General features: G+C 37.0%; 1 protein-coding gene across 4 annotated transcripts in view; it reads left to right on the plus strand.

The window, feature by feature from the left end:
• Window positions 1-6892: 6892 nt before the first annotated feature.
• LOC306881527 (thymocyte selection-associated high mobility group box protein TOX-like) overlaps window positions 6893-23952 on the plus strand; it is a 63633-nt gene continuing 46573 nt past the window's right edge. For 2 of the 4 annotated variants that reach the window (XM_079435681.1, XM_079435679.1), the window contains exon 1: window positions 6972-7447. In XM_079435681.1, coding sequence (XP_079291807.1) covers window positions 7349-7447 — 99 coding nt within the window. In that variant the 5' untranslated portion in view covers window positions 6972-7348. Of the gene's footprint in view, window positions 7448-23952 lie in introns of all 4 variants that reach the window. The other 2 variants (XM_079435682.1, XM_079435678.1) reach the window with 2 other exon arrangements.

Raw genomic sequence — 23952 nt, forward strand, 5'->3', positions numbered from 1 at the left:
GTATATATATATATATATATATATATATACAGTGCCCTCTATAAGTATTGGAACAGTAAAGACAAAATTGCTCTGTTGGCTGTGGATGTGAGCATAAGTATTGGGACAGTTGAACATAAGGCAGATATAGAAGATTAAAAACTATTATTTAGTTGCAGATCACTTGCACACAATCACAGCAGTGAGTCTGTGACCCATAGACATCAGCAGACTCTTGGTCTCATCCTTTGAAATACTTTTCCCAGCCTTTAATGCAGCCAATTCCAATTGTTGCTTGTTTTGGGGAGTTTCTGCCTTTACTCTCCTCTTCAGCTGGTGAAATTCATGTTCAATCAGATTTAAATCTGGAGATTGACTTGGGCAATCTAAGACTTTCCATTTCTTTGCCCTTATACATTAATTGACTGAACTGGCAGCGTGTTGTGGGTCATTGTCCTGATGCAATATGAAGCACTTCCCAATGAATCTGGTGGCATTTTCTTGAATATTGGTAGGCAAGATGGTTTTGTACCCTTCCAAATTCATTCTGCTACTGTCATCATACATTAAGTCATCAGTAAAGTTGAGAGGGCCTGTTCCAGAGGCAGCCACGCATGACCATGCCACGACACCACCTCCACCATGCTTTACAGATGAGGCTGTATGCTTGGGATCATTTGCAGTTCCCTTTTTTTCTCCACATTTTTGCTTTCCCATCACTTAGATAAAGGTTCATCTTTGTCTCATCGGTCCATAAACACAGTTCCAAAACTCTTCTGGCTCACCTTTGTGCTTTTTTGCAAACTCTAATCTTGCCTTTCTATGTTTGGTGCTCGTCAGAGGTTTGCATCTTGCTGTGTAGCATCTGAAATTCTGTGTCAAAGTCTCCTGAGGACAGTAAATTGTCAGAGCATCACCCCAGCTTTCTGAAATTTGTTGGTGATTTTACAGACACGTCTTTTAGGATTAATTTTCACAGCTTTTATGATTTGTCTGTCTGTCATCACTGTTGTTTTCTCAGCCGATCAGGTCGTTGTTGGTTGCTGGTGTCGCTGGTGGTTTCCAAACTCTTGATTTCTCCATGCCCTTTGTTTTTGCTAGACCTCTAACTGACTTCCTCTTTTCTTTTAGCATCCAAATTGTTTGCTTTTCTCTCAAAGTCAGATCCCTCATTTTCATCCTGGTTTGTGTGTCATCATCGAATGCAAGATTCAGAATTCAGAAGTAATGGATATAACTGATTCGACACATTCCCTTCATTTAATATCTGAAGAATTAATGCAACAGGACACAGCGGATCACTTAGAAAGACCTGTGAGGCAACTGTTCCAATACTTATGCTCACATCAGATAGAGGGATGAAACTCTAAAAGTGCTGAACTTCTTAGCTGGTAAAACGTCTAGTTTTGGCTCATATTCATCTTTTAATCATATTTGTAAATGCCTTGACTCCACAGCCAACAGAGCAATTTTGTCTTTACTGTTCCAATACTTTTGGAGGGCACTGTATATATATATACAGAGCTGGGTAGTAACTGATTACATGTAATCTGGATTACGTAATCAGATTCCAAAAATTAAGTACTTGTAATCAGAGTAAATTACATTTTAAAGTACTTGTAATCAGACTACAGTTACATTTTTATGGATTACATGATTACATATTATTCACACAATTGCAATAAATTATTCATAAATGATTAATTCTCCCTAATTTCTCTTTTTCATCTTTTGCATTTTCCTTTCTAAAATAGCCTAGCGATTATATACATATTATATATATGCATAAATAGTCCAGTTTTGTGGACATTCACACAGAGACAGCATTTGACCACTGGATTTACAAAAATAATTTCAGGTTTAAGAAGGGTTTCAACATTGCATCAACTACTGATGAACACATTCATTTTTATTTGAATTATTACTCTGTAGGTTTTTTTTAACCATGTGTTATTAATTAATTAAAATGCACATATTCACATTATTTCTTAGTTACATGTAATGCAGGAATTCCAAAACTTTTTGTCATCTATACCTTATTCACCGAATATATTTGCTTTAAGGTTTTAAAATAAATATTTCAATAATTAAGTATCACATTTGCATCTTCACGGTTTCTTTGATGTTGATTAATGATCACATGGCAATGCAGGTACATAAAAATATTTCATCTTTTTTAAAACAAAGACTATAGAAATACAAAGACGGTTCACTCCTATAGGCCTACTTATGAATGGAAGAAACTGCAATGCACAATATGTAGGAATAGTCCCACCTTCTAAATGAAAGGGCCAAATTTCCCATAGAAACCTGACTAGACCAGCTAATGCACATGCACAGTATAAGCAGGTTATGATTCCGCATGCGCATTGGCTGATCTAGCCTGAAAAATAAGCTTTTTAAATGCTATTTTAGCATAAGAAACAACATTCATTGGGCCATTAATTTCAGATTTTTGTTGCTGATTTGACATATGTAATTTAATAGTGAGTTCAGCAAGCAGTTTTTGAGATTTCAGGATTCCCCCATTCATTAAGATTAAGAAGGCGTTGCAAATATGGCCGCCGAGTGAAGGGACTTTCCTCAAAAGGGAGTTTGTTTTAAAATTATTATTTTTTTTTTTTATGATTTAATTAATTGTCAGCTTTTCATTAAACACACAACCCCCCTGCAGTTCCTTTACGAACCTTAGTTTGGGAAACCTTGATGTAATATAATGTTTCATGCACTTTATATTGTAAATTACAATGAATGGAACAAGTTTTCTTACTCTTTGCATTTTTTACATCATTATGGTACAAGATAATGCTATTTAAATCAATGTGATTAATGAGTTAAATCAAAAGTAATCTAAAAGTAATCTGATTATATTACCTAAAATGTGTAATGTAACAGATTACGTTACTGACTACAATTTTTGTCATGTAATCTGGAATCAGTAACGGATTACAATTTGTAAGTAATCTACCCAGCTCTGTATATATATATATATATATATATATATAGAGTGAGAGAGAGAGAGAGAGAGAGAGAGAGAGAGAGAGAGAGAGACACACCAAATTATGATATAATTTTTTTCTCCTCAAAGACAGGAAGAATTCATAAGCAATGCTTAATGCTCACTTTAAAAGTCTGTGGAGTGTATAAAGCATGGAGATGTATAGCTGTATAGCTCTATATAGCTTATTGTAGGTGATGTTGTGATGCCTAAATTCAATTAAAATTACTGATTTATTTTTTAGTGATTTATTACTGATAGCGATTTATACTGGCATTCCTAGTCTTGATATCTATCTGTATAATTCCAAAAAACACTTACAGAGAACAGATACAAGGCTCCTGAAATGATTTATTTTACAATTTTTATCTTTCTATGGGTTTTTCGCTCATTTTCCAGGCTGCACCAATGAATTTTTAATACCTTCCTCTGCTTTTCACTATTTAAAAAATAAGATTTCATAAAAAGCATTAGTTGAAAATCAGCTGGTTCTTAAAACCGAATAGATATGCATAGTGTGTGAATGTTTATAATGTATTAAAAAAAATGTTTTGCGAGTGTGCGAGTGAATGAGGTTATGAAACATCTTCTGGCTATATCTTGAAGATATTATATGCACAGTTTGAGATCGCAGGTACACTGTAAAAATGTTTTGTAAGGTAACCTAAAAAATGTGCTTCATGCAGTAACATTTAAAGTAACAAGTTTTATTTGAGCCAAAAATATTAGGCTACTTAATATGACTGAATCAGCCTGAAGACTTCACGTTACACTGAAAGTCATGTTTAAGGATTCGATCAAGTAAAAATAACTATTTAAGGTAAAAACTGCACAAATCCACCATGAGTATTTGTGTGCAGTGTGTGCTAGATATAGATTTGTGACTATATCCATATATTCACACAAATCAAACTGCACAGTGCATGGGGGAAGGTTGTTCATTTCTATGGGGGAAGGGTGTGTGTGTGTGTGAGGGGGTTGTCTGAATGTACTTAATAGGTAATACGGTGGGGGATGGGTAGTTGACATTCAGGCGATGCCTGTTTCTGAGGTAAAGTTATGATTCCAAGTATCCAGCACCGGCACGTGCTCACTCTCTCTCTAATACACAAGAGACAAAACAATAGGCAATCAGAGTAACCATTGCTCATACAATTAGAAAAAAAAATCCTCCTGACACACACAACTACCTATGAGCAAACTGGATACACTCATTTGCAACTATAAAAAAAGAATCTGAATCTTTGTTCAACCATGTTCATACTCTAGCACACGTGACTCTTGCTTAATGTACGCTTTAAAAAAATCACCTAAATCGCTGAACTCTGATGAACTTCAGCTGTGAGGAAGTTGGTTTAACACTGCTGGTTATATTTGTAGCTATCAGATGTTTCACATTGTGAAATCCCATTGATTTTTGGTTCTGTGTACATCCGTTGAAATAACATATCGACTAAAATGGAACTTCCCCATGGACACAACCTCCAACCAAACACCCTTCCCAACCGAAAGCCTCAACCACAAATAGTTCAGCTGCGTTTGGGGAGTAAAATTGAACAAATTCTTCAACTAATATCCTAGTCGTCCAGCATTGCTCACCTCTTGTTCTACATTTGATAAATGAACACTGTGTCAGCCAATTGAAATACGTCTATTTATGATGTGGTAGCTGAGTGCTAGTCTGCCAACACAATGCTTCAAATGCCAGCTGATACTCAAAGGTTAATGGAATAGAAACCTCATTGTACATTTATTCACCCGATGTGGGCACCATATTGTTCTTTAACAAAATGTCAACGTAACTCAAATGTTAATGATTTCTAAAATTTCTTCAGCTCTGAATTTGTCTGCCACTTTCATCAGGCTAGCTACCTGTTCGGTGTACAGAGCTTCATATCAGATTGATACAGGCCGATGTGTTGTTGTAGAAGTGGCAACTGTTAAACTCAACTGTCGTCACTTGGAAGCAGATGTTAGGGTATTGTATGGTCCATCTTTTCAATAATAAAAGAATAAAGTTAGATTTTATGGCTGAGAATGTCATGAAGCTAGATCCTTTTTTTTTGGCTGCCAGTCACACATTGTTCAGAGATTAACAGCCTTTGAAAAAAATGCTGACATGACTTAGACCACAAAAAAGCGAGCTGTTGTGTGCACTAGCATTCAATGTTCAACGGGCCGTATCCAAACAGAACCAGAGCAAACTTTCTTTTACTGTGGCCTTTGATGCAGAAAGACCACTGTAATGATACATTCTGATTTGGTACATTCGTCGCCAAAAACATTATGCCAACAGCAGCACTGTGTATCTCTATCATCATCAACCTCACCATCATCATCATAATCAGCGTTGAGAAATGATGAATAATGCCAGTTTCTCCAATGTAATTGACAAGAAATAGGACCACCTGCACCTCCTTCATTTCCATTTGCCTGAGGAAAACATGGCCTACTCATTTCTCGCCGAAAACATTATGCTCTGTCATGGATGACATTGTTTTTGTGTTTCTCTCAAGCTTTGATAACCTAGTTCCCAAACAAATGAAAGAGATAGATAGATAGATAGATAGATAGATAGATAGATAGATAGATAGATAGATAGATAGATAGATAGATAGATAGATAGATAGATAGATAGATAGATAGATAGATAGATAGATAGATAGATAAAGAATATTATATTTTTCCCCTGAATTCCTCTAAATAGCCTTTTCATCTGGTATAATTTTGCAACTCCCAGCGCACAATAGCTCAAAGAATGCATAACTAGAATCCAGAATAGCTCAAGTCCTTCTTTATGTCTGTGCACAGAGCTGCTTAATAGACTATGTGCTGAGTTCTGGAGCGAGTAGTGAAGCCTGTCAGCGCTCTATTTTAATTCTGTAAAAGCTGCTTTGGTTGTAGCTGCTAAGAAATAGGTTCATTTTCATTGAATTTACATTTCTTAAGCATTTGAGATGTTGCTTCTGGTACAATGGAACAAATGATTTCAGAAGCTATTATTGATAGTCTCTGTTTTGGAAGGCAGTTGGCCTATATTTATACATTAAAAAATAATAATTAATAAATAAGTAATAAAACATTTACAAGATCTCTGAATGTTTTGATTGGTTATTAAGGAAGAATCAACTGTCTTAACTATATCGAAACAAAACAATGTAAAAAAAAAAACAACAACTTCCCAATCTCATGAGAAAATTGATTCCTCGACTAGCAGAGTAAATATCATATTTATGGTCAGTGTTGGGTAGAATACAAATTAGAATTAAAAGTGAAATCACTAACCTAATCTTTAAGAATACACTTTTCAAAACATATGCCATCAAATATTTTTCTTGTGAGAGGTGCAGAGTGGAGGAGCAGCAAATGGGGAGGGAGAAATGAAAAACCAGGAGTGGAAGTTTATGACAGTATGGAGACATTCCTTTCATAAAGGTTAATATCTTAAACATACACACTTCCAGTTTCCAGTTTTCTTTATTTAGGATTGCCACAGCTGTAGACCAGTGGTTTTTAGACTACCATTTGACTCTCCTCATAGTATTCTGTTACATTAAAACAATTAACTGTGGTTAATTTGATTATTCCATAACTTTTATGATCTGCATGTTCTTCCATGAAAACAAATTGAAAATTTGATGCCAGTTTACAAGCTTTACTTCTTGATTTTTTAGCAGATAGTTTAACTTGTAAACTGAATGTGAGGTTAATCAATATTAAAAGATAAAAGATTAAAGTTTTCATTAAAGAGTTCATCTTGGGGAAGTTTGCTGAGGCCTTCTAATGGACCCAGTCCTACAGGTTTGAGCACTGCTGTAGACTCTCGTTTTGATACATTTTAAATATGTTCGCACTGAAGAGAGACACAGGCACAGCTAAAGGGAATCTTCCGTCACCATATGTTTAGACAGTATCATAAGCAAAGTGATGCAAATCCTGAAGCAGGAGCGCACATGGCAGCGCCCCCTGTGGCCGCTCAGCGGTAGCGCCGCGTGTCTTGCGACTCTTTTGTGTGAACATTGGCAAAGCGCTCGCTTCTCTCCATAGAGCAGTTACACTGAGCCACAGCTGCTGCACCAAGAAGATACACATCTCTACTCACAGCAGTCAACACAGACTCACCAGATGCTCTTGTTCTCTCCAAACCTGAGCGCTTGTTTCCGCGGTATCTCTCTATTGTAAGACGACTGAGGTAGAGGTTCATATAAAAGTTTTTGCGAAAACCGCGGAACGGATGTGAGGCGCAATAGAGAGCCTCTTTCAGTCTTCACTTTGCACCTTCTTTTCTTATTTGCGTTGCGAATTCTGAGTAAGCGAGGAACACATTTTCTAGTGGAAAGGCAATAGGGACCGGTTAATGTTTTTACTGAAATGGACGTGAGATTTTATCCACAACCTCCACCACCATCAGCAACAGATCCTTCCCGACTGGGACAGTCACACTATTCGGACTCTCCGTATTGCAATAAGGTAAATCTTCATTTTATGATGCATGATCTTGTATGATGCATGATCTTTTATGATGTGGATCTTCATGAACGTGTTGTGCTGAACTTGAATGAAGACTGTTGAGGACTTGTCCAAAGTTTGCACTTCACTCGACTGTCACAGAGCGATTGAGCGCGACACCACAAATGTATTCAAACCGGGTTACTTTGTTTGTTATCTGTTTATTTTTTCCTCACTATACATGTTTATATATTTATCTCTCAAACTCGCACAACAGCGTTTTCACGTGCCTTTTACTTAGCGAACTTAAAACAGCTTCGGGTTGCCATAGAAACCGCGCGCGGATTGTAAATAATATGCAAATTATAATAAACGCACTATCTAAGTCGGTAACAAAAAGTAGCGCGCTCTTACTTAAATACACCTGCTCTATATCACGGCCCCAAACTCATGGACATCAACAAACTGTGCTTTACACAACATGCGCAAACAACAAACAGTGTGTGTAGTGTGTATTTTCATTAAAAACATCATATTTATGTTTTATACTTTATACCAACGGCATTAATTTATCCTCCAAGTCCCTGAGGAACAACAGAGATGTGTGGGGTTTGTATTCCTCTATTTCTCCTAATGATGGTGCTGTTACTGTGTGTGTGCAGTGCATGTGCGCAGGATAAAGAGAGATGGGGAAGAGAGAGGGAGTGTGTGTGTGTGTGTGTGAATGAGGAGGGGGTAGGGTTACTGTGGGGTGATATAGTGGGGGTTGGGGTTGTATTATTCCTTTCAATGCTTCTTGATTCACTGCCATAGGTCTCATATCCATGTCTAAGTGCAGTCACATACACAGTGAAATGTTTTATGGATGAATCACATTTTTAGAGACAGACCAAAAAAAAAAAAATCCTTGAAAGCACAATTTCATTGCATTGTTTCAGTGATTCATTTGTTAGATGTAATTTTGATGTGCAGCAGTAAATTGTTAATATCTTTGCTGAGTTTATAAAACCAGAGAGGAGAGAAAAGAGGTTGGCAGGGGTAGGGAGGAAAGGAAGAGGGAGGGAAGGAGGGGAAGGGCTTTCAGATATAATCTATATAGTGTAATTTTACTGCAGAGGCAAGTCAGCCTATATCAACTCCACTCGAGATTTTTCATTTTAGCAATTCAGAAAGAGAGGGAGGAGGGGAGCTGGAGTTGGGGGAGTGAGAAAGAGAGAAAGAGAGAGATGGGGGGTGGTGGTGGGGATACACAGCAGAGCAAACAAGTGAGATTGTGACAGTGGTGTGTGGTATCTACAGAACAAATAGACAGAAATTGATGGTATGTGGCTAAACGGGGGTCATGCTGCCAGTGGGACTGATTCAGTCTGTGCAAAAAGCCCCCCATCTGATTACCTTCCTCCCTACCTGCTCTCCTCAGATCCCAGACGACTTTCTGTTTGATGTGGACAGATAGATATAAAAACAAGCACTGTATCTTTATTCATATTCATGGATTTTAGTTCCGAGCTTCGGAGACATGTGCTGGTTTAAAAGTGTTCAGTTGCAGTGCACTTTGTTGTGGATTTTCTGCAGTTCAGCAAAATGTGTAAATGCAGGAAAGTCTATGTTTGTCTAGCACGATGCTTTTTGTGCCGTGAAAGGTACACGTTTCGAGTCTGAAGTTATTGCTGCGAGGAGAAAAAAAACGGAGCAACTTTGAACACACTAATGCTCCACACATCCTGCGCCATACAGTTTGGTTCTTATCGCCCTGTGCTTATCGTTCTACCTCCTCTGGCATTTTTGTCACAAGACACTGTGTCGGTTTGCTAAGAAAGTGTTTGGCAAGCAAATAAATGCAAAAGCAATTAAATTTGAATTTGAAGACCCGTAGAGGACTCTTTGAATCTGAATCTGCACCTCAGATGTGTGCTTGCGCTGCTGTAAAGGAAGTCAAGAGTGGTCTTGAGGGGTACTCTAGAGAGAGAGAGAGTGTGGCATCATGGGTAGGATTGGATTACAGTCTGTTTAGGATTATGAAAACCGGCAAAGATGCAGCCCCTGACCATTAATGGCCAACAAAACTACTCTGCTGAAGCCAACCTATATCAAAGTCAATGATTTATTTCATGCCTAATGACTTTCAGCTGGTGCTCAAGTCGCTGCTTTAATGGAGTTTGCAGGCTCGAAGTTATTACAGCCAATGAGATAATGCAAGCAAGCTGTTAACACTACGCATGACTCATTGTCTTGTAAGTGCGTCGTTGATGTGGTTTTAAGGAATGGTGAGAGCTTGTATGTTCCCAGATTTCACAGGTTTAGCTTGTTTACAGTCTCCAATCTTGTGCACTGTCAAGTCTTGGGATAGCAGAAGTCTGATCTAACTAATTGGATTTAGTACCTACAAGGTTTGAATGATGTTTACAGTGTAGAAAACGGTTATAATGAAATGCATTCTACAAAAATACTGTTTCAGTTTTATTACTTTAAATGTTTAGTTTAGTTTAGTTCATTGTTAGCTGACGTTTCTTTTATCAAAGTAAATTCTACACCATTTTTTGTTTCAGTGTATGAATGAATTTGGCTGGTACAAGAGAACTGAAGTGCCTATGCATGTAAAGCAACAGCAAATATTAGAGTTGGTGAGCAGAGCAGGCCTATTAATTTTTATTGACGTACATTTTTACACCCAGCGAACATATGGCTTTCGTTTTTACATTGAGTCTCAAGACAGACACCTATAAACATTTGTCAGTGGAAAACCTGCAAAATTAAATTCAGGCTCTTTTGATTACAATTATGGGTAAGAGTCTCCTGAATCTGCTGTCTGTTTTGATGTCTTTGTAAAAATGTTAGTACATTCCTGCTCTTAAGGAGATTACATTAAAAACGGATGAGAAATTAGATATCTCAAATATGTATTGCTGTCATGAGCCATGCTCTGTAATATAACGTCTGCTGTGTGTGTGTCTTAGCCACAGGCATTTTCAATTAAGTAGAAATTACTGAGATCTTTGGTGGTCCTGGATGTCAGAGGGTCCCAGGATGTCGATCCCCCCCCCCCCCCCCCAAGTCCTTCTGCAGCTCCAGCTGCAATGATCATTACACGCATGTGCATTTTAAACAAAGGAGCTAACGGACTTATCATCTGAGCACTGAAAGTAGAAGCTGATTTGACTCAGAGAGAAGGAGAGAGTAGCTTGCACTGGTAATTTCTGTTTACCAGGTCACTGCTTCTCAGAAAGAGTGATGTGATGACAGGGTGAGACTGAGTGGGCATTTCATCCGTGCCCCCCTCCAGCCTCGGCCTTTAGAGCGCTGATCAAACCACACTCCTGAATGTGAGAGGAAATCAATGCGTGCAGCAGTCTGTTTGTATTTGATGTTGTGTCGTTCATGTGATGTCATATTGGTAAGTGGTTGGGTGCACAAAAATCTGAAATTTGTATTGTTCTTGGATCAAACAGAAGTATATAGTCCACGAATCATGTTACCTGGATGGTATTTGTGTGAATGCCTCTACTGTGCACTTTCTATATATTAGTATTTAGGCTACTTAAGCTTGTGCAAAAAGCTTGTGATAAACTTTGGTTGTCAGTATATTATAAAGGTTTAAAACAGATTTTAAATACCAAACTAGGTCGGTATGAACATTAGCCCCCGGTTTCACAGACAAGGCTTAAGCCTAGTCCCAGACTAAAATGTAAATCTGAGCTGTTTCAACTGAAAGAAACTTGCTCTGACTGATCTTAAAATATATCAGTGCCTTTGTTTTGTCTCAAGATGGACACCAGTAATGTTTTTGTCTAAGGCACGTTTATAAAAATGACTTAAATGTCCTAATTGAACTATGGCCTAATCCTGGTTTAGTCTAAGCCCTGTCTGTGAAACCAGGCCTATATGAGTTAATTAAATACATAGTTTTTACTGTTACCTGGCAATAGCTGCCTTTTTTCAACTTTAAAATGTACAGATTTTTAACCATCAGAGACAGAACTATTCGATATGTTTGGTAAACTGTCATAAAATTAACTTAGCTTTAAACACAATCAAACTCTGTATTCCCCCATTGCATGTCTTAAATTAATTTCTTTATTTATTTATTTGGTTCTTCTTTTAAATATTTAATTTTTATTGCTTTAATGCTATATCACCCAAAATAGATTTTAAACTGTATTTTTTAGACCTATTTCATTTAATTTTCTGAAAGTTAAGCGCATCCTTTCACTGATCATTTTTTGAAAAAACCTTAGAGTTTCAGACGCAGTTTTATGAAAGTGCCATGTATTGTTATGAATTATAAAGTTTTAAAACATGAAAGCTAAAAACTGTATTCCTGGTTTGTGTTTTGCTGAATTATATCTATTATTAAAAGTTATGTGGTATGTCACCCTAGACAGGTGTTAAGTGTAGCGTTTAGGGCTTTAACACCTTCATGTTTGAATAGTTTTGAAACATACTGTAACTCCCAAAATGGCTTTAAATAGAGATGTCCTTCCATTGACGGATATCTGGGAGTTTTTCCTATGTCAACAGCATATGTCAACATTACACCGGCCGGTCACACATGGGTGGATTGTCATAAATGTGAGTTGTTGACATAGGCTGTGATCTTTGCTCATGTTGTGCCTAGGTCAAGCTCCAAGCACAACAGCACAAAGAAGTGCTGCACATCACTGATGTGATATTGTCTTCCTCATACCAGCCACACTTGGCAGATATCTTTGCAAAAGATTGACGGTTTTTTATGTGGATGTTAAGTCTGAACATTTAATATTTCTAGTAGCTTCTTACTGTTATCTTAGCAGCAAGTGCTAAACCAATTGTCAGTTAATAAACTAAAATGTACACAGAAAAAATTAACACAGCGAGATCCAATTATTGTCTCGTCTCCACAATAGCCATATATTCTCATTTATGGTCAACTTAATTGCATCTAAATTTGGTTTTGCTGGTAACAAAAGCCATTACTGTTTGAGTTCCTGTTCAGTGGCTAGCTGACACGGTTCACTGGCTACTGTCAAAAAGGATTTGCTTCTGATTGACAGCCTCACTGGAATGTGAATAGAGTTTTTAATTGCATATCATGTGTGCATATCTAAAGAGACAGGCTCTGTGGCTCAGGCTACTGTTCATTACCACTCTACAGGTCAACGTACAACTCAACTACACAATCATAAACACAAACACACATTCATTATATAAGACCATTTTACATGTGGGCTGTTTCATCTCACTTCCTTCCATTATGTGTTAGAAAATCAGCTCGGTTTGTTTGCTTTGACTTTATGGACATGTCCACATATAATTTTCCCGTATGTGGATATTAAATACATGATATACTGTCCAAACACTCACACAGGAACTGTAGCACAGGACCAATTTATTTACAGACCATAAATGACGCTGTCTATCAGTGATTCTCCATCGTTCTTTATCACAAAACGCCACATTTCTTTTGGCATCCAATACCTGGATACCAGACGTGACTGATCCTGCGCCTTAAAAAAATAAATAAACAAAAATAACACCATAAAAGTATCATTAATGCAGTCATATGACATTCTATGCGATATTCACAGTCTTTTGATAGCTTTGTGAGGAACAGGCTAAAAGTGAAGTTGTTCTTCACAGAAAAAAAAACATTTGTTCCTCTTCATTCTGCATATTCAAATCAGTGTGTCACATTTGGTTATGAATTTAACCAGGTTTCCAATAAACGGGTTACATTTATATTAAAAAAAAACTATTGCTGGACTTTCCACTGGATTTTCACTGTTGCTGTTAATGCTGCGTAATCCAGTAATTCAGGATTTGAGGTGCACAAGGGATGCAAGGTGGTCCACAGAAAATTTCAGAAAAAAAAATAAATAAAAAGGATCAGTATTTATGGTAAGAGTGCTGTACAAAGAATTTGTAAATTTGTGTTAAACACATTGAAATTTTTATTTTTGTGGCATATTTTAAGAATTCCTTTTGCTTTTAGTACAATGACAAATTAAACAGCAATTTTTAAAATGTTTAATATCGCATTTCAAACTACATCAAAAATATAGCTGCCTGTGGGGTTCCAAAACAAAACCTGGGGTCTTTGGCATTAAAAAGTTTGAAAACCCCTGGTTGATTTGTTTGTTTGTTTATGTTGCAGGATTCTTTCTTACACTTTTCTTTTTCTTATTTAATATAGTTACAGGCTTGTGTAGCCCTCGACAGTTCACCACAGTGAGGTGTCCAGTGAATAAAAGAGCACTGGCACTGGATCGTTATTCTGTATCTGGAAAGAAAAAGTGTAATCAGCACACCTCTAGTTCAGAATGATTGCCGGTCATGATCTCCAAGCCCACAGAAGTGTTGTTAATTATGCTGGAAGAATGATTATTGTTGTCACTGCTCGTTCCACAGACCCAGAGGGACAAACCTGCAAAACAGATTTGAGGAAAATAATGTGGTATCTGCAATCAGCCTAGGTGGTTTGGGAAATCTATCAGTGATGCATTTAAATGCGAAAATGACAAAGAAAGATCTGCATAAGTGGAGTATGTTGTAAAGAAGTTAAAAGAGCTTGTCGTAGTCAGTGAGAAGAGACATGTGCTGAAGTGCTACTTTGTGTGTGGGCATAAAAAGAAGGAATTTTGCTTGCTTGGTATGTTCCATTTTTGTCTTTGTCACTGTGGAAAATGCAAGGCCGTAAACACGAGCATTCCTGTGAGAAAGACAGCGTTCAGTTGCATTTTACGGCCTTGAATTTTAGTGACATGTTTACGTCGTCTGTGTCTGTGTTTACGACGCTGGTCGTCAGTCCCATTTCAGCCCTCTCCAATCTTTGAGTCTGCCTCGCGTGTAATTCAAACAAATGTGACATAGCGCTGCAGCCATGTTTGTTACAGAATAAGATTATTTACTCAATATAATTAGCTTCCTTCTCTGCTAGCATATCAGCCAGTGCAATGTGATGCAGAAAATGCCAAAAGATCAACTCATTAAGTAGCTGAACATAATGATCATAAAATCTGGACATGTGTTCGCTTTATTTTGGCTAGGGGAATGGGTTTTTTTTTTTCCGGGCCGCCATGCGCGTTGAGAAAACTCTGGCACAAATCTGTGATTGCGATTCATTGGAGGCATATCATTTTTTGGGTCTGCTTTGCCCAATGACAGTCTACATATGAATAGCTGATTAGGCTCCCAGTTTGAGGAAACATCCAAACAGATGGCTCTGTGAAAACCAATCCAGAATAGCTTAATTGTTTGGTTTAATCTCACTATGAAACATATTGCAATCATTTTCACATAAAGGCTTTTTTTTTTTTCACAGAATGTAATGAAAGTTATGGTGCGGATCCAGGATTTTTTGAGCAGCCTGAAAATATCCCAAACATCCTCTTTTGCCATCGGTCTAATTGCTAATATTTTCAAAGGACTCTCAACATAATAATTCATTTTCCGTTGTTTGTAGTTTTTGAGTGCGCATGTCATCAACACACAATGCATGTAATTCACCACTTATTTAATTCACAAAGTTTTCCGTTTTATTTTACGGCATGTGCGCGGTTTCAAGTCCAGCATCTGTTAAACACACATTTGTGTGTTTGTTTGCATTCGTGGTGTGTTATTCTGACCACAATAATAGTGCCAGCCTCTCCATTGTGTGGTGCTGTTGCGTGGAGGGACTTCACGCACACGGCAGCTTTGTGAAGGAGCACACACTGGCCTTTGTGGGCCCATCTGTAGGTGAACTAATGGCCTGTTGCGTTTCCCCTCATTCAGCTCAGTCTTTGGTGTTTAAGTGGCACCTGTCAGCCTTTTGATGCCTGGTCCTCTGTTCTCCTGCGATCAGGAAGGACACATTGCAAGTTCCCGATCGCTGTCCTGTGACAAGTGTGAGATCATGTTTCAGTGGCACTAGAACAGGTGGGCCCCACACCTTTCTCCTCTGGAACATAATCATCAAAATGGACTCCACGCTCTGAGGCTTATCATTAGCTGTAATCAAAACCTATAAGCGCAAAAAGTAGGGTGGTGTGCTAAACATCAATACTGCACTATAATCGTGATGTTGTTTTAGCGTGATGTGAGCATTCTGATGCCTTGAATTATGTTATTAAATAGCCTTGATGAACACAACCATTCATATATTTGGAATCAGTATTTTTTATTTTGGAAGATCCTGATACTTTTGTTTAACAGGGATTCTTTGATGATTTCTATTCATCAAAGAATCCTGGAGATAATGTCATGTTTTCCACAAAAATATTACGCAGCATAACCGTTTTCAACATTGATAATAATAAGAAATATTTCTTGAGCAGCAAATCAGCATATTAGAATGATTTCTGAAGGATCACGTGACTCTGAAGACTGGAGGAATGATGCTGAAAATTCAGCTTTGCATCACAGGAAAAACAATGCATGTTAAAATTGAAAATAATTAAACTGTTTTATTTTCACTGTATTTTATAGTTTTTTTAATCAAATGAATACCGCCTTGCATTAGCATTAGAGACCTTGCATTAGCATAAATTAGAATCAACTGTAAAAAGAATTTTAATAGTGCTTTAACAGAGTTTTTAAAATTGAAAACATTATTCATTGGATTGAGAATGGCTTTTAAATTCAGTTCAATTCTGTGATTAACTCATTTTTTAACTAATTAACTAAACAAGCAAGATTTGTCAAGACATGCTTTGATTATTGGCTTTGATGATAGTCTGTAGATAGATAGATAGATAGATAGATAGATAGATAGATAGATAGATAGATAGATAGACAGACAGACAGACAGACAGACAGACAGACAGACAGACAGACATACAGATAGACAGACAGATAGATAGATAGATAGATCCCTATTCCTGCTTAGGACTTTTCCTAAAAAGTTGGTTTTATGGCTTTATGTGTATACTGTACTTGAAAGTCTTTTAGACGTTTCCTCTACATGCAAAATTTAAGAGCAAGGAAAAAAAAAAAGATGTTTTCAACAAACATCCCTTTAATTTTTTATTTTTTGTCCTAACTGCAAGCAGCTGTGTTTGAGGTCAAAATCGACTCAAAATAACAGACTTAAAGTTATAATAGCACACTTGACTTTCAGAGAAACTCCCCTCAGCGCTTGTTCATGGTCTGGTGAAAAGCTTTGAAGCAAGTCATTTACCCAAGTTATTATTTGAGGGGTTGAGGCTGATCGATGTTCCATATTTTGGGTGTTTACACATTCAGGCTTTTAGAGGACACACTCAGCCAACTCAACTCGACTCATGAGCCTAAAATTAGGCATGAAAATATGCGTTACTCTGACTGCTGAGCACAAGAGAGCAATTAATTTTAGTGCTGCAAGTGTGTACACTGTTCATAAGCAAAAGAGAAGGTAATTCAAAGAGACTTAAACCTTATCAGGACAGCTACAAGTGAAATGGAAATGAAAGGCAGTGGACAGAGAAAACAAGGAGCTCATTTCAACAGGAAACCAGCAGAAAGTCATACTCAATTTTGTTTTGTATTAGTCATACCTTCTTCGCGGTTTCCCGCTGAAAGGATAGAAAATGGAGTCAAAAATGGTTCCAAACCCATTTGTTTTATAGAAACACTTTGAAAAGTTTTGCGGTTGGGGCTTAGCATTAGATTAGTTGGGATATGAGACTGTCTGCCTTTAAAACAGCCTTTCACTATCATTATTTTAAACACTATACATTAAAATGTGAGCTTTAAAGTCATTTAAAACATTAATTTCCGCATAGCTTTCAATTGAAACAGCGTCTTGCGGTCCTGATTTTGTAAAATATGATTCTCACTGCACAAGACGAAAGGCACAGTATATTAAAATCTGTCCAGAAGGGCAAATTTTCTAACCTATTCTGGATAAGAGTGCAAATGAGTCTGTCATCACAAATATTACACCTGATCTATAAAACAATTCACGAATTTTCAAAGCCCCTGGGCATTCGGTTTCATGCCTTCCCTGTTTGTGTTAATGCAAATCAGTATTACACAGGTGTTATGTGTGCTTTAAAAGATGGAAATAGTTCCTTTGTCATTTTAATAACGAGATTTTTTGTTTCAACCTTGCAATTCGAATAGTTGAGGCTTATAAGTCGAACCACAAAATCATCCCTGTTTCAGTACCTCTGAGTCTGATAGCGTTGGACAACTCTGTGTTTTTGCTCTCTGCAGACAAGGCCCTGAAGAGAGAGAGATAAAGAGAGAGTGAGAGAGATATGCACACATACACACACACACACACACATTCAAATATATGACCCCAGTGTAAATGAGGAACAGCTGCACCATTGTAATTAAACATGGGCAAAGAAAACTACACAAACAAATGAACCTCACAGCCGCAGGTCCTGAGGCACATTAAGGGGAGAGAGAGAGAGGAAGAGAGAGAGAGAGAGTCACAAAGCTTCCTACAGGTGGTTAAAACACAAAATTGCTTCTTGGAAGACAAATGAAGCACCCTTTAAATTTGTCAGATAGGAAGTTAATGCTTTTAGTGCTGTTAACGGAGATCAGGCAACCACACTCCCATTTGACACGTTTCACTGGGTGGAAACTCATGGTGCTCAGCTGTAGTGAGATTAAGCCAAATATTATTTTAAAACATTATCACACTAATATGATGTTTTAATGAACATTATACAAGAAAAATAGCAATAAAATCATTTACACTTAGTTGTAAATTGTGTTGTTTGTAGTTTACTGATTATTATATAAAGGAGATTAAAGAGATAGGTTTAAAAAAATAAATATATGTTTTTAATTATTTTCTCATATTGTTCCAAACACATATGCTGTTGTTTTTTTGTTTTGTTTTTTCAGTGGAAATTTTCCAGTTCATAGTTACCACATCTGTTAAGTTTCAAAAAGGGGGGGAAAAAACATCATAAAAGCACCGTAAAAGTAATTTTATGACTTGTTTGATATATGTCTTTTGAACCCATACACTAAATTTATGTTAGAAACAGACCAGAATCAAAGTTACATAGCACATATCATATGGACTAGTTTTATGAAAGTAGATTTTTTTGTTTTGTTTGACTGAAAAAATATCAGTTTGAAACAACGAGGAGGTGACAGGATTTTCCTTTTTTGGTGAACTGTCCTTTTAAGTAACAATAAGTATCTATTGTACTTGACTATAGATACATGACAGTGCTCTCATGAAACTACTTTTGCCTTCATTATAGATGTGATTGTAATGCAGCAAATAGGAATATCATATTATCAAGTTATTTTTAGTCTATGTACCCTCATAAAGTCCATGTGTAGCATCACTCCATTTGATTAATATCATTACACGCCATGTTTTCCTAAGGAAACTTCAAAGTAAATTTGCAGCTCAGGTTTTCCCGCAATCAATACGGTAATATGATAGAGATATTTTTGTTCGCTTTGCAAATTTGCTGGCGACTACAGTTGGAGAGATAACTTCCAAGGCACCGTTATCCAGGTTTAAGAGAAGAATGAGACATAAAGGCAGGTATTGTTCTCAGGTTTAGTCCTTAATCAATAGTTTTATGGAAAAAAAAACTACAATAGTGACAAGCCGCATTCGCGTGGCTAATAGCGATGCAGGCGCTAGGCACATCTGAGGATGCCATGGAGACCCATGTGATGCTGATCAGACTGAAACTCATTAGCCAGGCCAGATTTGTGCGAATGTTCAGGATGCCGAAATCTTGCGCCGAACGGATCTGGTGGATGCTTGTCATGGCAACAGCATGTATCAATAAAGCAATCTTTATTTCCTGACAGGGAACGAGACCTGCATTCTAATGGAGGGGCTGTTTTTGCGTCGTAGGTATAAACGCTGCAGTCTGACTAGCTTTAGCTAACCCATACATTTGGCTGTTAATGTATCAAAGCAGACAAGCGGCTTCGATTTAGTTGACACATAATGGGATGTTTGTGCCCGGTAGTGTCCGAGCTTGTTTTTCCGTGTATGTTTTTAGCAGACGCTCATTGGTCAGGCCGCATTAATTCCTATGTGTTTTCCTAGCAGGAGAGGTAATGAACAGGAAGTGATTGTGGTCATGCGTCCAGATAAGAGAGCTTGTGTCCCAGCATCCCTGATGCTTATCACCCACCACACCAGGGCGGCAGCTGCGGAGGAAGTACATAGCGCCATAGCAACAGCCCAAGAGAGGAGAATTCACTCTGAAGCTTACAAAAAATGTCTCAGGTTCAGTTCTGCACAAAACAGGGCTGTGAATTCACTGGTTTGAAGCATTTTCACTCATAGTTGTAAAATGGGTATTTCTGATTTTAAATTCTGAATTCATGTTCAAAGCTTGTTGTAAAATAACCGTAAATGACTGCAGATTATATATTAATGTGGCAAATTAGTATAGTGAAATGTTACTTGGCAGAAAAATTGTTTATGATTAGCAATAATAAATGTGATTCATTCTTGAGCACTGATGTCTTGTATTATATTGATGTTGCCACTGTTTCATAAAAAAAAAAAAACACTGGACAAAATTAGTGACATATAATATATCAATATTCAGACAAGCTTAATTGATTACGTGTACTTTAATAACAGTAAATAGCAACATTTGGTGTTTTTTTTATAGAATAGCACCCAAAAATGGTATTTACATCTTTAATTAATTTAATGTATTATGCATCACTCAATTTTTATTGCTCCAGCCACTGATAACAGTGCTAGGAATGCCAATAATAATTACAATATTGATTAATATTTAATATATTATATGAATATAAATTTATGCTATTGATGTCAATTATAATAATCATTTATATTCAGTTAATATATGATAAATATCAATCTATTATTATTATTACTGATTGATAACAATAATAATTTATATTCAAAAGATTTATTCCATTTCAATCTATAATAATAACAATAATAATAATAATTATTATTATTATTTGGTCCACTACTACTAATAATAATGACGATACTGATTAATATTTAATTTATTATTTGAATATACTTTATTGTTATTAATGTCAATTATAATAATAATTTATATTAAAATAATATACTACAATAGCAATCTTTTATTATTATTATTGACGTTGATTATAATAATAATAGTAATTAATATTCAAATAATATATTAAATATCAATCTGTTGTTATTATTATTTATTTTTTTGTTAGGTGGTGGTGGTGGTAAAAACTGAAATAAAACAATAATTAGGTTGCTTTATTTTGTTAGGATATATTGGTCAATCTCTACCTGTCAGTCCTGGTAAAATCAGTGTAACACACTTTTCTTTTGTGGCTTATTGCTTTATTGACACCCACACACAAATAGAATACAATAGTACAGTGGTATGAATTCAAAGCCTGAGTCGCAGATTGAATGGAACAAATGTGGAGGGAATGCTTGGGATTTTTTTCCCCTATGTATGTCCAGTCCTGATAGCATTCCCGTTGTCTGGTGTCGTGTCGCTGTAGTAGGCCGGGCAGCACTGGCGATGTGAAGCTCTGCTGTGCTGTTGGCTGAAGCTGAGCTAAGCTGAGGATGAGAACACAGTGGCCCATTGTACTGCGTTCAGATACAGAGCCTGATGTGTGAGTTCGGTCGGCTCCTGCTGGGAGCTTTTGTCAAGTAGAGTAGCCCGCTCAAGGGTGTCGCCTTTTCCCCCTAAATACGTACGTTTCTGTGGGAGATTTTGGGAGGGGCCTTTCATAAAGAACATGGCCCTTTTGGTTTGCTATCAGTGCCCACAGCGAGCTGCACGTCACCCCTCTGTCAACATGGTGTCAGGTTAAATGATGGATTAGCGGATTGATTTTCCTGGATATTGTGCTTAATTGTCTTTAGTGTTTTGCAAATTAACAGGAAAATGACTGAACACGACTCTCTTTGTGCCTCTCTGTGTTTTCACCAGATGGCAAGAGCTCTGCTATTGATTACAACTGTAAGGTGGACTTAAATTAATGTAAACAGCAGAGTTCATTAAATTTTCATTTACTAGCTCTTGCAGTTGATAAAAATAGCTGGTTAATTGTGTCCAATTGCACTGAGTTACCTTCTCCATGTCAATCAGGTGTGACGAGGGCACTTCCTAATTTAAAAGAAGGCGGATTCATATTTTAATATGCCACCGTGCGTGGCATTCAGCCATGAGGTAAGAAAAAAACGACCCAACATCTGAATTAATCGCGTTGGAGGTTAAATTCAATTTCACGTAATGGGACTTGGCACAGTTTTTTTTTTTCTGCACAATAGCTGAAATTGCAGCCCTTTCAGCTGACTGCTGGCAGCCGTCCACCCAGGTCATCCTGGCTCCTGCTTCTTGTTGTCTCTTTTTTCCCCCCTCTGTATAAAGATACAGGCAGAAAAATGTTAATCCTTTCAGTGCGTCGCACCTGTTGACATTTTTGGGGTCTATCGGTTTTGCGATTAGCGTGATTTAGTGTAGCTTACCTCCCTGCAACAAGGACGGCCAGAGAGTTCTGGGGGGTTTTGTGTCCATTTTCCTGATGCACCAGGATAAATTCTTCGAGTCTGTTGAGAGTGATTAGATTTCTCAAGGGTCCTTGTCTCAGAAACACTACCCTACATAAATTACTCATGCTCTTCTCTCATGGGCTCAGGGACCGGCTGCCAGCACTGGAATACATCAGCCATTTGCCTGTCCAAATGTTGATGTGATGAATTCAACAATAAAAAATTTGAAATTGGACACATTTTAAGGTAGTACTAATAATATACTGTATATGTAGTGGCCACAAACAAGATTTGGACACTTCAGTCGCAATTAAAAATGTGTAAATATGTATTTGTATATATATATTATATATGTTCAAAAGTTAAATAATAATAAATAATAGTTTTATTGGATGCATTAAATTGATCAAAATTAAATACTGTAAATGCTACAAAAGATTTCAATTTCAAAAAGCTGTTCTTTTGATCAAATAATCGTAAAGGATCACAGATTCCACAAAATTATTAATCAATACAACAGTTTCCAACATTGATAATATAATAAATGTTTCTTGAGCACCAACTCAACATATTAGAATGATTTTTGAAGGATCATGCAACACTGATGACTGGAGTAATGATGCTGAAAATTCAGCTTTGCATCACAGGAATAAATGATAAATATATTATAATGGAAAACAGTGATTTGAAATTGTAGTAATTTTTCAAAATATTATATATTATTGACTTTTTCAAAAAACCCAAACCTTTGAATGGTAGTGTATATATATATATAGGCCCCCCAAAAGATATTTTGACACTTAAGCTTCAGTTAAAAATGTATACATGTATTTGAATCATTAATAAAATATCAAGACAAGTGGCATTTAATTTAACTAAATATATAAGTTATCATTCACAAAATCAGGTTTCAACAGAAACAATAGATATGTTGTTTAAAATGACAAAAAAGACTTCTTTTTTTTTACAAAAAGTCTTGGACTTGTGAAACTTTGGAATTGTTAACATAATGAATTAGAGCCTGGTTTGATATTTTGTATCTAATTCAGTGAACATAAGTTTGACTTACATGTCCAATTATGCATATACACTCACCGGCCACTTTATTAGGTACACCTGTTCAATTGCTTGGTAACACAAATTTCTAATCAGCCAATCACATGGCAGCAACTCAATGCATTTAGGCATCTAGATGTGGTGAAGCCGACTTGCTGAAGTTCAAACCGAGCATACGAATGGGGAAGAAAGGGGATTTAAGTGACTTTGAACGTGGAATGGTTGTTGGTGCCAGACGGGCTGGTCTGATTATTTCAAAAACTGCTGATCTGCTGGGATTTTCACGCACAACAATCTCTAGGGTTTACAGAGAATGGTCCGAAAAAGAGAAAATATCCAGTGAGCGGCAGTTGTGTGGACGAAAATGCCTTGTTGATGTCAGAGGTCAGAGGAGAATGGGCAAACTGGTTAGAGATGATAGAAAGGGAACAGTAACTCAAATAACCACTCGTTACAACCAAGGTATGCAGAATGCCATCTCTGAACGCACAACACATCGAACCCTGAAGCAGATGGGCTACAGCAGCAAAAGACCACTAAGATCAGCTAAGAACAGGAAACAGAGGCTACAATTCGCACAGGCTCCCTAAAATTGGAAAATACAAGATTGGAAAAATGTTGCCTGGTCTGATGAGTCTCGATTTCTGCTGTGACATTCAGATGGTAGGATTCAGATGGTAGGGTCAGAATTTGGCGTAAAGAACATAAAAGCATGGATCCATCCTGCCTTGTCTCAACGGTTCAAGCTGGTGGTGGTGGTGTAATGGTGTGGAGGATAATTCTTGGCAAACTTTGGGCCCCTTAGTACCAATTGAGCATCGTTTAAATGCCTCAGCCTACCTGAGCATTGTTGCTGACCATGTCCATCCCTTTATGACTACAGTGTAGTGTTGTCACGATACTGGAATTTCTAACTTCGATACGATACCTTGAAAAATATCGATACTCGATACCATTTTCGATACCACGGTGAAAAAAACTGCCACAATATTAAGGGGGTAATTTTTTTAATTTAAAGATAAATGTAACAAGTCGAGAACATGCGGTATATTTTACATGA

The sequence above is a fragment of the Barbus barbus genome (assembly GCF_936440315.1).
Source record: "Barbus barbus genome assembly, chromosome: 15".
In the NCBI taxonomy this organism is placed as follows: Eukaryota; Metazoa; Chordata; class Actinopteri; order Cypriniformes; family Cyprinidae; genus Barbus; species Barbus barbus.